Source organism: Phacochoerus africanus, chromosome 2 (assembly GCF_016906955.1).
Source record: "Phacochoerus africanus isolate WHEZ1 chromosome 2, ROS_Pafr_v1, whole genome shotgun sequence".
In the NCBI taxonomy this organism is placed as follows: Eukaryota; Metazoa; Chordata; class Mammalia; order Artiodactyla; family Suidae; genus Phacochoerus; species Phacochoerus africanus.
The window spans coordinates 75,457,470-75,470,430 of NC_062545.1; the positions used below are offsets into that span (position 1 = coordinate 75,457,470).

General features: G+C 39.2%; 1 protein-coding gene across 1 annotated transcript in view; it reads right to left on the reverse strand.

Moving 5' to 3' along the window:
• PPIL6 (peptidylprolyl isomerase like 6) overlaps positions 1-12,961 on the reverse strand; it is a 43,293-nt gene that overhangs the window by 25,694 nt on the left and 4,638 nt on the right. Inside the window, exons 3-5 of the mRNA XM_047762511.1 lie at positions 10,512-10,700; positions 1,524-1,586; positions 1,270-1,417 (exon numbers count right to left, since the gene is read on the reverse strand). Of these exons, the coding sequence (XP_047618467.1) occupies positions 1,270-1,417; positions 1,524-1,586; positions 10,512-10,700 (400 nt within the window). The remainder of the gene's footprint in view (positions 1-1,269; positions 1,418-1,523; positions 1,587-10,511; positions 10,701-12,961) is intronic.

Here is a 12,961-nt window from a genome sequence, read left to right on the forward strand (position 1 = left end):
ATGGAGACCAAAATGCTTTAGATCTTACTTTTCATTTGTAACAATGTAATAATACCTTTGGTGATAAATAACCTGTTTTTCATGTATTCTGTTTTCAAATTCCCAACTTTGTTGTGTTTCTTTTTTTTTTTTTTTTTTTTTTTTCCTTAGGGCACCTGTGGCATATGGAAGTTCCCAGGCTAGGGGTCAAATCAGAGCTCCAGCTGCTGGCCTACACCACAGCCACAGCAACGTCAGATCCGAGCCGTGTCTGCAACCTATAGCACAGCTCATGGCAACTCTGGATTCATTTCCGCTGAGCCAGGATGGGAACTCTGCGTTTCTTTTTTTTTTTTTTTGTCTTTTTGCTATTGCTTGGGCCGCTCCCGCGGCATATGGAGGTTCCCAGGCTAGAGGTCGAATTGGAGCTGTAGCCACCGGCCTACGCCAGAGCCACAGCAACGCGGGATCCGAGCCGCGTCTGCAACCTACACCACAGCTCAAGGCAACGCCGGATCGTTAACCCACTGAGCAAGGGCAGGGACCGAACCCGCAACCTCATAGTTCCTAGTCGGATTCGTTAACCACTGTGCCACGATGGGAACTCCGGAACTCTGCGTTTCTTAAAAGCATTGTATTTTCCTACATACTGTTATTTTTAGATGAGCATTTTAAATTATCTTTTGATTTTAAAAATGTTAGCCTACTTTCTTCTTTTTTTCCCTTCTTTTCTTTCTTTTCCCTGGCTGCACCTGCAGCATATGGAAGTTCCCAGGCTAGGGGTCGAATTGGAGCTGCAGCTGCTGGCCCATGCCCCAGCCACAGCAACACCAGATCTGAGCCACTTCTGCAACCTACACCGCAGCTCACTGCAACTGGGAATCTTTAACCCACTGAGTGAGGCCAGGGATCACTGCAACTGGGAATTTTTAACACACTGAGTGAGGCCAGGGATCGAGCCTGCATCTTCATGATACTAGTCAGGTTCTTTACCCGCTGAACCACAACAGGAACTCCAAAAATGTTTTCCTACTTTCTTGTATCACTTGTCAATCTGGAATATTCCTGGTAACATACTTAGATTTGTTTATTTTAATAATTAGGGAATTTCAAAAAAGAGTATGAGTATCTTAATTCATCATTTGGCCACATAAAACATCCTTTAAAATATATATATGTAACATCTGAGACATATTTAATTCTACATAAATATTACAAAGACAGAGAAACAAAAGTTTGGACATTCTGATTTCATGTTGCAATAAGTTGTATTTAAGGTTTTAAACTCACCTCCTCCTTGTACCCAACCATTCCGTACTACTCGATGAAAAATGGAACCTGCGTAATGTAGCCTGATGCCACTTTGGGAAAACCCTGCTTTTCCTGTGCACAAGACCTGAAAATTTTTACATGTTTTGGGACACGTATCACAGTATAGCTACAAAATAAAGATAAAAGATTTCAGAGATTAAACACTTAACATTTTGACAGAGAGCCTCACTCCCCCCAACTTATTAAAAAAACAGCAGTCAAAAACCTCTTACCTCAAAAATCAGTCTTCCAACTGGATAAAGATCAATAGAAATGTCCAAAAACACAAAATCATGCTATTAAAATTAGGGAGAAAAAGGTAATGCAGGTCAGTGTTTTGGAAGAAAGTTTTAGATATGACCAAAATATAACAGAGTAATTCTTTCAGTGATAATTAGCAGCACTAATAGTAGATAACGTGAAAGCAAAGTTAAAGGAATGACTTAAAGACATTTGTTTCATTTTATTATACCAAATTTTTACAACTAAATTGCATGCTTTTTAAAACCCTTCAGTAGTAAAGCTCTGAATAACATTAACCTAACACATGAGATGGAGAGCACATGGCCTAGATATCCATCTGCAGACTGGTTGTGGAAAGGCTCACTAGTCAGTCCCTCTGGGAAAAGCAGCAGACTGGGAATTCTTTGCTGAGTAATTCTGGGAAAAGATCCCATGTGAGCCACCTGGATTTGGTTACCTTGTGTTCTAGATTTCCAGAGACTGCACAGATTAGCTAAGCAGAGCCAGGTCACAGCTTTTCTGAGCAGGAAAATAAGGCTACTCTATCCATAGGAGGTACCACACCAGGGCGGCGAAGAGAGGTTGCTGTGCTTTTTTTTTTTTTTTTTTTTAATATAATAGTTTGCCTCTACTAATCCCAAACTCCCAATCCTTCCCTTCCACACTCCTCCATCCTCATTGGCAACCACAAGTCTGTGAGTCTGTCTCTATTTTGTAAATATGTTGATTTGTATTATATTTTAGGTTCCACATATAAGTGATATCATAAGATATATGTCTGTCTCATTCTTACTTATTTCACTTAGTATAATAATCTGTAATTTCATCCATGTTTCTGCAAATGGCATTGTTTCATTCTTTTTATGCTGAATAACATTTCTCTGTGTGTGTGTGTACACACCACATCTTTATCCATTCATCTGCCCATGGCCACTTAGGTTGCTTCCATGTCTTGGCTATTGTATATAATGGCACTATGAACAACACTGGGATGTATGTATGTTTTTGAATTAGAGCTTTTGTCTTTTCTGGACACATGCCTGGGAGTGTGATTGGTGGATCATATGGTAATTCTATTTTTCTTTTTTTAAGGAACTTCCACATACTGTTTTGTGGTTGTAACAATACATAGTAGTTGTAACAATTTACATTCCCACCAACAGTGTACAAGGGTTCTCTTTTCTCCACATCCTCTCTAGCATTTATTTTTTGTAGACTTTTAAATGATAGCCATTCTGACTGGTGTGAAGTGATACCTCATTGTAGTTTTGATTTGCACTTCTCTAATAATTAGTAATGTTGAGCATATTTCATGTGACTGTTGGTCGTCTGTATGTCTCCTTTGGAGAAATGTCTGTTTAGGTCTTCTGCCCATTTTTCGATTGAGTTGTTTGGTGTTTTGGTCATTGAATAGTATGAGCTGTTTGTATATTTTGGAAATTAAGCCCTTTTGGTTATTTTCTTTTCAGATATTTTTCTCCCATTCTCTAGGTTGTCTTTTCTTTTTAAGGCTCTTTTTCTTTCTTTTTACAGCTGCACCTGTGGCATATGGAAGTTCCCAGGCTAGGGGTCAAATCGAAGCTGCTGCTGCCAGCCTACACCACAGCCATAGTAATGCCAGATCCTAGCTACATCTGCAGCCTGTGCCGCAGCTTTGGTCAACGCAAGATCCTTAACCTACTGAGTGAGGTCAAGGATAGAACCTGCATCCTCATGGACACTATGTCAGGTCCTTAACCTGTTGAGCCACAACAGGAACTCTACATAGCTTGTGTTTTCATTTTGTTTATGGTTTCCCTTTCTGTACAAAGCTTATAGATTTGATTAGGTTCCGTTTGTTTATTTTGGCTTTTATTTCTGTTGCCTTGGGAAATTGACCTAAGAAAACATTGGTACAATTTATGACACAAAATGTTTTGCTATGTTCTCTTCTAGGAGTTTTATGGTGTCTTGTTTTATATTTAACTCAAAGAAATTTTGAGCTTGTTTTTGTGTATGGTGGTTGTGAGGGTGTGTTCTAACTTTGTGGATTTACATGTGGCTGTCCGCCTTTCCCAGTACCTAACTTGTTGATTGTGTATTTTTGCCTCCTTTCTTGAGGATTAATTGTCCATAGGTGTGTGGATTTATTTCTCTCTGTTCTGTTCCACTGATTCATGTCTGTTTTTGTGCCAAGACCATGCTGTTTTGATTACTGTAGTTTTGTGGTACTGTCTGAAGTCTGGGTTATGCTTCCTGCTTTGTTCTCTTTCCTTAGGAGTGCTTGCCAATTCTGAGCCTTTTATGGTTCCTTTTATATTCTAGGATTATTTGTTCTAGTTTGGTGAAAAACGTCATGGGTAATTTGATAAGGATTACATTAAATCTGTACATCGTTTTGAGTAGTATGGCCATTTTAACACTATTAATTCTTCCAATCCAAGAGCATGGGATATCTTTCCATTTCTTAGACTCATCTTCAGTTTCCTTTATTAATGTTTTGTAGTTCTCAGCATTTAAGTCTTTAACCTCTTTGGTGAGATTTATTCCTAAGTGTTTTTTTTTTTTAAATTCAATTTTAAAAGGGATTGTTTGTTTATATTCCCTCTCTGATATTTCATTGCTGGTGTAAAGAAATACAACTGATTTCTATATGCTAATCTTTTATTCTGCTATCTTGCTGAATTTATCAGTTCTAGTAGTTTTGTGTGGAATTTTTAGGGTTTTCTATAGATAGTATCATGTCATCTGTGAATAATGACTAAAATTTTACCTCTTCTTTACCAATCTGAATACCTTTTATTTCTTTTTCTTGCCTGGTTGTTGTGGCTAGGACTTCCAAAACTATGTTGAAGAGAAGTGGTGAAAGTGGGCATCCTTGTCTTATTCCAGATTTTAGCAAGAAGTCTTTTACCTTTTCACCACCAAGTATTATATTGCCTGTGGATTTGTCATAAATAGCCTTTATTTATTTATATATTGTTTTATATGTTCCCTCTATACCCACTTTTGTAAGGGTTTTTTTTTTTTATCATGAATAGATGTTGAATTTTATCAAATGTTTTCTGTTACATCTACTGAGATAATCACTGTGGATTTTTTGTTTATGTGGTATATGACATTGATTTGCATATGTTGAACCATCTTCATGACCCTGAGGTCAATCCAACTTGGTTGTGGTTTATAATCTTTTTTATGTGTTGTTGGATTCAGTTTATCTTCAGCTAATGTTTTGTTGACATTTTTGTATCTTTAGTTATCAAAGATGTTGGCCTATAATTTTCTTTTTTGGTAGTGTCTTTGATTTTGGTATCAGGGTGATGGTGGCTTCACAGAATGTTTCTGCAAGTGTTCCTTCCTCTTCAGTCTTTTGGAAGAGTTTGAGAAGGATCAGTATAAATTCTTATTTGTATGTTTGGTAGAATTGCCCAGTTGAAGCCATCTGGTCCTAGACTTTTGTTTGTAGGGAGTTTGTTTGTTTGTTTGTTTTAATTATAGATTCTATTTCACTTCTAGTGGTGGATCTGTTGAAGTTATCTATTTCTTCTTGATTCAGTTTTGGTGGGCTGTGTATTTCTAGAAAGTGGTCCATTTTTTCTGGGTTGTCCAACTTGGCATATAATTGTTCATAGTATTCTTTGTTTTTGTATATCTGCAATATCAGTTGTTATTTCTCCTCTTTTATTTCTTATTTTATTTTGGTATTTTCTCTTTTCTTCTCAATGAACCTGGCCCGATGTTTGTCAATTTTGTTTACTCTTTCAAAGAACCAAGGTCTTAGTTTTATTGATTTTTTCTTCTATTGTTTTGGTGTTTTGTTTGGGTTTGGTTTTTGCTTTTTTTGGCTGTGCCTATGGCATGCAGAAGTTCCCAAGCCAGGGATTAGATCTGCACCACAACAGGGACCCTAGGCTGCAGTGACAACACTGGATCCTCAACCTGCTGTTCCACAAGGGAACTGCTGATTTTTCTATTGTTCTTTAATCTCTATTTTATGTATTTCTTCTCTGATCTTTATTATTTCCTCCCTTCTGCTGACTTTAGATTTTGTTTCTTTTCTTTTTTCTTTGGCCATATCAATGCAAAAATTCCCAGACTGGGACTGAACCCATGACACAGCAACCCCAAATGTTGCAATGATGATGCCAGATCCTTAACCCACTGCACGACAAGAGAACTCCCTGTTGCTCTTTTTCTAATTCTTTTAGGTGGTAGATTAGGTTGTTTGAGATTTTTCTTGTTTTTTTTCCTGAGGAAGACCTGTATCACTGTGACCTTCCCTCTAAGAACTGCTTTTGATGCATCCCATAGATTTTGTATGGTCATGTTTTCATTATCATTTGCCTCAAGGTATTTTTAAATTTATTGTATCATTGACCCATTGGTGTTTTAGTTACATGTTGTTTGGTCTCTATGTAATTGTTTTGTTCTAATTTCTTTTTCTGTGGTTGATTTCTAGTTTCACGCTATTTTGATTAGAAAAGATACTTGAAATAACTTCTGTACTCTTAAATTTGTTGAGACTTGTTTTGTGTCATAGTATGTGGTCAGCTCTAGAGAATGTACCATGTGCATCTGAAAAGAATGTGTATTCTGCTTTTGGGAGGTTGTAATGTCCTGAAAATGTCAGTTAAGTCTAGCTGTTCTATTATATCATTTGGGATCTTTGTTGCCGTATTTTCTTTCAAAGATCTGTCCATTGATGTGAATGGGGTGTTAATGTTGCCTGCTGTTACTGTGTTCCTGTCAGTTTCTCCTTTTATGTCTGTCAGTACTTGTTTTATGTATTTGGGTGCTCCTATATTGGGTGCATATATATTGATAAGTGTAATAGCCTCTCCTTGTATTGATCCTTTTATCATTAAGTAGTGTCCTTTTTTTATCTTTCTTTATAGCCTTTGTTTTAAAGTCTGTCTTGTCTGATATGAGTATTGCAATCCCCACTTTCATCATTTCTGTTTGCATGAAATATCTTTTTCCATCTCCTCACTTTCAGCCTATTTATATCCTTTTCCCTAAAGTGGGCCTCTTTTGGGCAGCATATTGTAGGCTCTTGCTTTTTTATTCAGTCTCTTTTGATTGGTATATGTAGTCCATTGACATTTAAGATAATTATTGACATGTATTGCCATTTTGGACCTTGTTTTCCCATTGATTTTATATTTCTTTTCCCTTTTTTTTTTCCTTTTGTGTTTTGATGATGTGTATTATACTTATGTTCTTTTTGGGTTTTATAAATCTATTGTATGTTTTTGATTTGTGGGTGCCCTGTTTTTTAAGTATATTAATCTCTTCCTGTATCTACTTGCTTTAGGCTGGTAATCATACAGGCTCAAACACATTCTAGAAAAAAAAAATCTATGTTTTCTTTTACTCCTCCCCCACATTTTATGACTTTGATGTGATGTCCTCTTTTACATCTTCATGTTCACCTTTCTGCTGTTCACTGTGGATATCATCACTTTCACAAAAAAATTTTTTTAATCTATGTACTGGCTTATTTAAGTGATTTACTTTCCAATTGTGGTTTTCTCTTTCATATAAATTCTTCTTTACTTTTTAGAGAAGACCTTTCAATATTTCCTTTAGGACAGATCTAGTATTGCTATATTCTTTTAGTTTTTGCTTGTCTGAGAAATTCTTTATTTCTCCTTCTATTTTAAATGATAATATTGCTGGGTAGAGTATCCTAGATTGCAGATATTCCCCTTTCAGGTCTTTGAATATATCCTGTCACTTCCTTCTGGCCCACAATGTTTCTATAGAGAAATCAGCTGATAGCCTTATGGAGATTTCTCTTATAATGACCTCTTTGTTCTTTTCTTGCTGCCTTTAGAATCCTCTCTTCACCTTTTGCCATTTTTATTATAATATATCTTGGTGTATGTTTGTTTGGGTTTATCTTTTTGTGACTTTCTGTGCTTCCTGTACAGAAAGGATATATGTTTCTTTCTTTAGGTTTGGGGAGTTTTCAGCCATAATTTTAGATATATTTTCAATCCCCTTTTCTCCTTCTTCTCCTCCTCAGATCCCTGTTATGCATAGATCGGCATGCTTTATATGAACCTGCAGGTCTCCTATATTGCTTTCATTTTTAAGAGAAATATAAGTAAAATGAATTAGAAGAGGAACCATTCCCAATTAAAGGATCAAAAGAATTTCCTGAAAGAATTAAATTAAACAGACCTCTTCAATCTAATAGACATTGAGTTCAAAAAGGAAATAATGAAAATACTGAAGGAATTAAGAAAGGCTATTGACAGAAAGGTAAAAAGGAACTAGAAACTATAAGGAGGAACCAAGACAAATTAGAAAATTCATTTGCAGAAATGAAAGCTGAAGTAAAGGCAATGACTAGCCAAATGAACAATGCAGAAGAACAAGTAAGTTCTTCTACCTGGAAGATAGAATAATGAAAACTGCCCAATTAGAACAGCAGACAGAAACCCAAATGAAAGAAAGAAAGAAAGCAGTATAAGAGACTGATGCTGTGCTTATTAATTATTTCATTCATGTCCTCACACTCCTAGATGCCCCCAGCTCTTGTTTTCAACTGACGTCCTTTCTGCTAGAAACAACTAACATTTTTGAACGCTTGTCTAGACCTACAAAGAGGCATCCAAAATGCAAACACTATTTTCCATCAAAGTAGCATTCATTTAGAGAGAAGAACCCATCTAATGCAATACATTTCAACTCTTAAGCACCATTCTCATACATAAAAATGCTGCCTAATTTAACAAGTACATAATTTTCCCTGCTCTATTTCTTATCAATCTAGGAGGCATAAATGAAATCACTTTTGAATGTATTATTATTATCTTATGTCACTCTGAGCATTTTTTTTAATTAAAAGACTGAAATAATGTGTAATATCTGGCATCCAGGAATGAAGCATTACATTCATACTAGTTATAATCATTTGTGCCTCTCAGCTTCTCTACTACAGGTTCTTAATTATAAGAGACCATTATAATTTTAGAATACGAGGCATGATATAGTAAACTTCTCAGGCTTAGAAGGAAAAAGAGGACGTATTATAAATTATGATTAACTTCTGATATGAGTAAGTCCATTCAGGCATCATTCACCTTCCCTGGGCACCAGTATATTATCTTTATCTGCTTGTCAAGGGTAGATAATTCTAAAAATTCAAATGAAAAGAAAGCAAGTAACTGTAACACAAGATAAAGTCCCATAGCATCCAAACTTAATTATCTACTATATCATTCCAAACTAGAGGTACGCTTGAATCCCTGGGTTTTTCTCAGCACGAGAAATCTATGTGCAAAAAATCCAAGCATTTTCTCTGGAATCTGCGTCCTCTCTGCTCACTGCCACTAATTCAGGCTGTCAGTATTTCCAGCCCACACTTCTATTGTAGCTTTCCAAATGGCTGCCCTGCCACCAAGCTTTTCCCACTCCACCCTGCGTGGGCACAGTCCTGAAAGTTTTTCCAAAACAGCAAAGAAGATTATGTTATCTTTGACATCTTGATGAAAAGTTCTGTTGGCTTGCTTCCTTCTGGATAAACTCCAAGTCCTCGGTTAAGAGTAGACAATAAGTTCAACCCTTCTTTAGTGGATCTGTATTTGTTGTTTTAACATCAAAGCACCTTTCTTATTTGGGAAGCTCCCCACAGGGTTGCACCAGCCTCTGCAGAACTTCTTTCTCTCCCCACCCTGTGAGAGCCAGGGTGTGGAGATATAACCTGGGCTCGACTAGTCAGGTTGCTCCTGCCTAGGGCCTTGGATCTTCGGGGAATGACACATACCCAAGGACAGAAGTCATGTTCACTCGGTGAAAGTGGCGGCAGTGTGACCCAAGGCCAGGGGGCACTCATGGTGGCATCCTAGCTCTGTGTTTCTAGGACGTGACTCTGGCCAGGCTTCCCTGCTACCAGGCCTCCCTTAGTTCCTGCCTGATTTCCAAAACTGCTTCTTCAGCTTTTCTGTCAATTGTGAGGTTACCAACATCCTTTCAATACATACCTTTTCTCCTTAAGTTAATCAGAAAAGCTTGGTACTCTTGGCACCAAGAATCCTGACTGATACTTATTTTCCCAGTCCTTTCCCACTAATTCTTGCCTCCTTGCTGTCCTCTGCCATTCCCAGAGTACACTATGTACTTCTCGAATCCTGTCCCTTTGGGAATGAACTGCTATAAACATTAAATTCCTTCTCACACCCCAGAGTTTCATGCATTTTCCAAATGTGTTGTTTATTCAGCCAGATATTCACTGTGCACCTCCTATGTTGCAGATTCTCCTTGAGACAGTGGTTGAACAAGGATGAAACAAGATAAGGTCTTTTGCCTTTGCACAGCTCAGATCCTGGCACAGGTCCTTCTGTGGGCACAGGCCACCATGGGCTGGCAGTGATTCTCAGGCATGTGGTAGCTTGCTAAAACAAGGTTTCAGAGCAAAATTACAAAGTTCTTCTACTTCTGTTGCCATTCCACCCTGATGTTTGTCACTTACTCTCTCAACCTCAAGCTTCATGACTGTCCCTGGCCACCAGAAACCTCCCAGATGCTATACTTGTAGTCCTGCTCTCGCCCACTATGTGTCATGCTTTAAAATGTCACCTTCCCTTGCAAACTTTCCCTTCTCTTAGTGCAGTAGCTCTCATTTAGGTGTTAGAAAATATTAATTAAAATATTTCATGCTAACGGTGGATGAAGGATAGGCTTGACCTTCTTGCGTGCGGGGGTGGGGGTCCTTTATATTTTAAAGTGGATGATAATTAACACATATGAGCTTCTAGTGGGGAGTAGAAATGTGTGAACAAGGATGCTCTTCTTCCTGTAACGTCTGCCTCCTGTGAGGTAGTCTTGCTTTACACACCCCGAGGCCAAACCCTGCCACGTTATAATCCTCTGCAACAGGTCATTGAGAACTCAAAATCTAGTCTCCTACTCTTTCATATTGCCTTTGCTAGGTAATCAGTATAACAGCTCAAAGATTCCACTATTTTTGCTTAAAAATGAGTATAACTTGCCTTGGTGTCTCTTAAGAATTTGGTGGAATAATCCAAAGTAAGTGCTTCATAAAGTGCAGGGGGCTTAAAATCAACTATATCCCACACCTTGTAGGCCCATTTCTGAAGATCAAGTGCATCACCCAGGAGCTGATCATTAATAAAACACATCACATAGGAAGAATATTCCCAGATTTCGTTTTTAAGTTCCTGTAAAGGAAAAGGACCAAAAAGAATGTAGTGAGGGTGGGGAGGGTGGGAACTCTGCTAAACACCCAAGCCAGAGCTTGGAATCAGTGCTAGAGTGCTAAAAAATCAGTGCTAAAAAAAGGTTTTTTTTTGCCATCTTTCAGAAGTTTGCTCTCAAAAGGAATTTAAGAACATTTTCAAAAATCTGACATTGCTTAAATCAAAGAGTGACCTAAAAATCTTTAAAATGGCAAACTCTTAGAAAATAGATGGAAATCTGGTAATAAGTGCACGCATAGCATACTTGTTATACTAATTTGCAAACAAAATGACGTCCTCCAGCTTCATTTCTGAAGCGCATTTCACTGTGTGCCTCCTTGTTTGGGGTCCTAAGTGAGACATGGTTTTCCATGCCAAGGATGGAAAGAACACTTTGCTGATGGGGGGAATCAGACCAGGTGAGGAAATGCCCCCGAGGGCCAGCAGGGGTTGGCAGGGCATGCCAGGGGTCATAAGGAAGAGACTTCCCCTTCCTTAACCCTTTTCAGTCCTAAGCCCCTCGAAATGAATGCATTAGTGTTTTCATCCACTCGGCACCGACGACCAACCTCCCAAACCCCAGTGTGCGGCCACTGTCCTGGCCAAACCATGCATCATCTGGGACAGCTGTTCTCCAGCTGTTCTCCATCATCTGGGCATTCAGAATTGCAGGTTCCCAAACCCCACCTCAAGCTTCTGATTCTGGGATAGGGCCTGAGAATCTGCATTTCTAACAACATCCCACGAGATGCTCCTGCTGGTGGTCTAGAGACCACAGATGGCGAAATGCTGGTTTGGGGAATGATTTGCCTTCAGCTGCCAACATGCTCCATTCCCAGCTCCACTCAGGAGCTCACTTCTGATCCCTCCCTCCCTAAACTTGTTCATGCTGGCCTGTCAGTCACCAAGAGGGCCAATGGGTCAGTACTCCCTGGAATGTTTAAATTTATCTAGGTTCTCACATTTTACAGGACACAAAACTTTAAAAGGGGGAGGAAAAGCTTAATTTAGCTTAGCTGAGTATTTTAGCCCAGCAGGAGAAATGTAGTAGCGGATACACTTTATTTGGAGGCTAAAGATTGTCTTTTTTTTTTTTTCAGGGCCGTACCTGCGGCGTACGAAGGTTCCCAGGCTAGGGGCAAATCGGAGTTACAGCTGCCGGCCTACACCACAGTCATAGCAATGCCAGATCCGAGCTGTGTCTGCAGCCTACACCATAGCTCATGCCAATGCCAGGATCCTTAACCCACTGAGCGAGGCCAGGGATCAAACCTGCAACCTCGTGGTTCCTAGTCAGATTCATTTCCACTGCGCCACAACGGGAACTCCTGCAGGCTAAAGATTAAATGCTTGTCCCTGTGTCTTATGTACATGAGGAGCCCTCCTCTCCTGCCTCAAGATAGCAGGCTGGACGCAATGGTTTCTAGAACTTTCCAGCCTGAAGGTGTATGATGCTGCCTTTTTTTTTGGAGAGGAGAGAGGCCTTCCCAAAGGCTCTGAAGCCATCCTTCAGGGGTGGTATTATGTTCTCCTGAAGTGTAAGGGCAGCCCAGACTAACCTCAGATGTGCTCTAAGCACTACATGGAAGACTATGCTTATGTAGACGGAGGACAAAAAAACTGGCTGAAGAGATTAAGGGGACACGTACCCAGGATACGAGGGCGGGAGAGGGAAGAAAGGAAAGATAGGAGGAAAGGATATATGGGAAGCAGCAGCAGTGATGACCTAGGAAGCCTTGTTCATGAAGGCGCCATGGGAAACGCAGGAGGAAGAGAACACAAAACATCTCAAGGTCAGCCCCCAGGCTGCAAGCTCTGAAATGGAATCCATGCCAGTCTTTCAGAGAGTATGGTGGGAACATGGACGAGGAATGGGTGCAGACCACAAAGCATGAAAGCACAGGTCTCCAGTTGGTAGGTGGAGAGCACGATAAGATAGGCAGTATAGGAAGTCTGATGATAAGAATTGAGAAAAACGTTGTTTTCCATTAGGGTGCCCAATTGTCTGAGTTTGCTTAGGACTGTCCCAGCTTTAGCACTGAAATTCCTGCATCCCAGCAAACCCCTCATATCAAGGCAAATCAGGACTATGAGTCACTCTAGTCATTGTAATGATTAGAGTTACTATTGATACAACTCATTAGAATAGTGTCCAGCACATAATAAGCACCATAGGTAAGTGTTTGCTCTGGTGCCAGTGAAAATGTATTGTAGCTATGAAAATGATATGAGACTCAAATGGT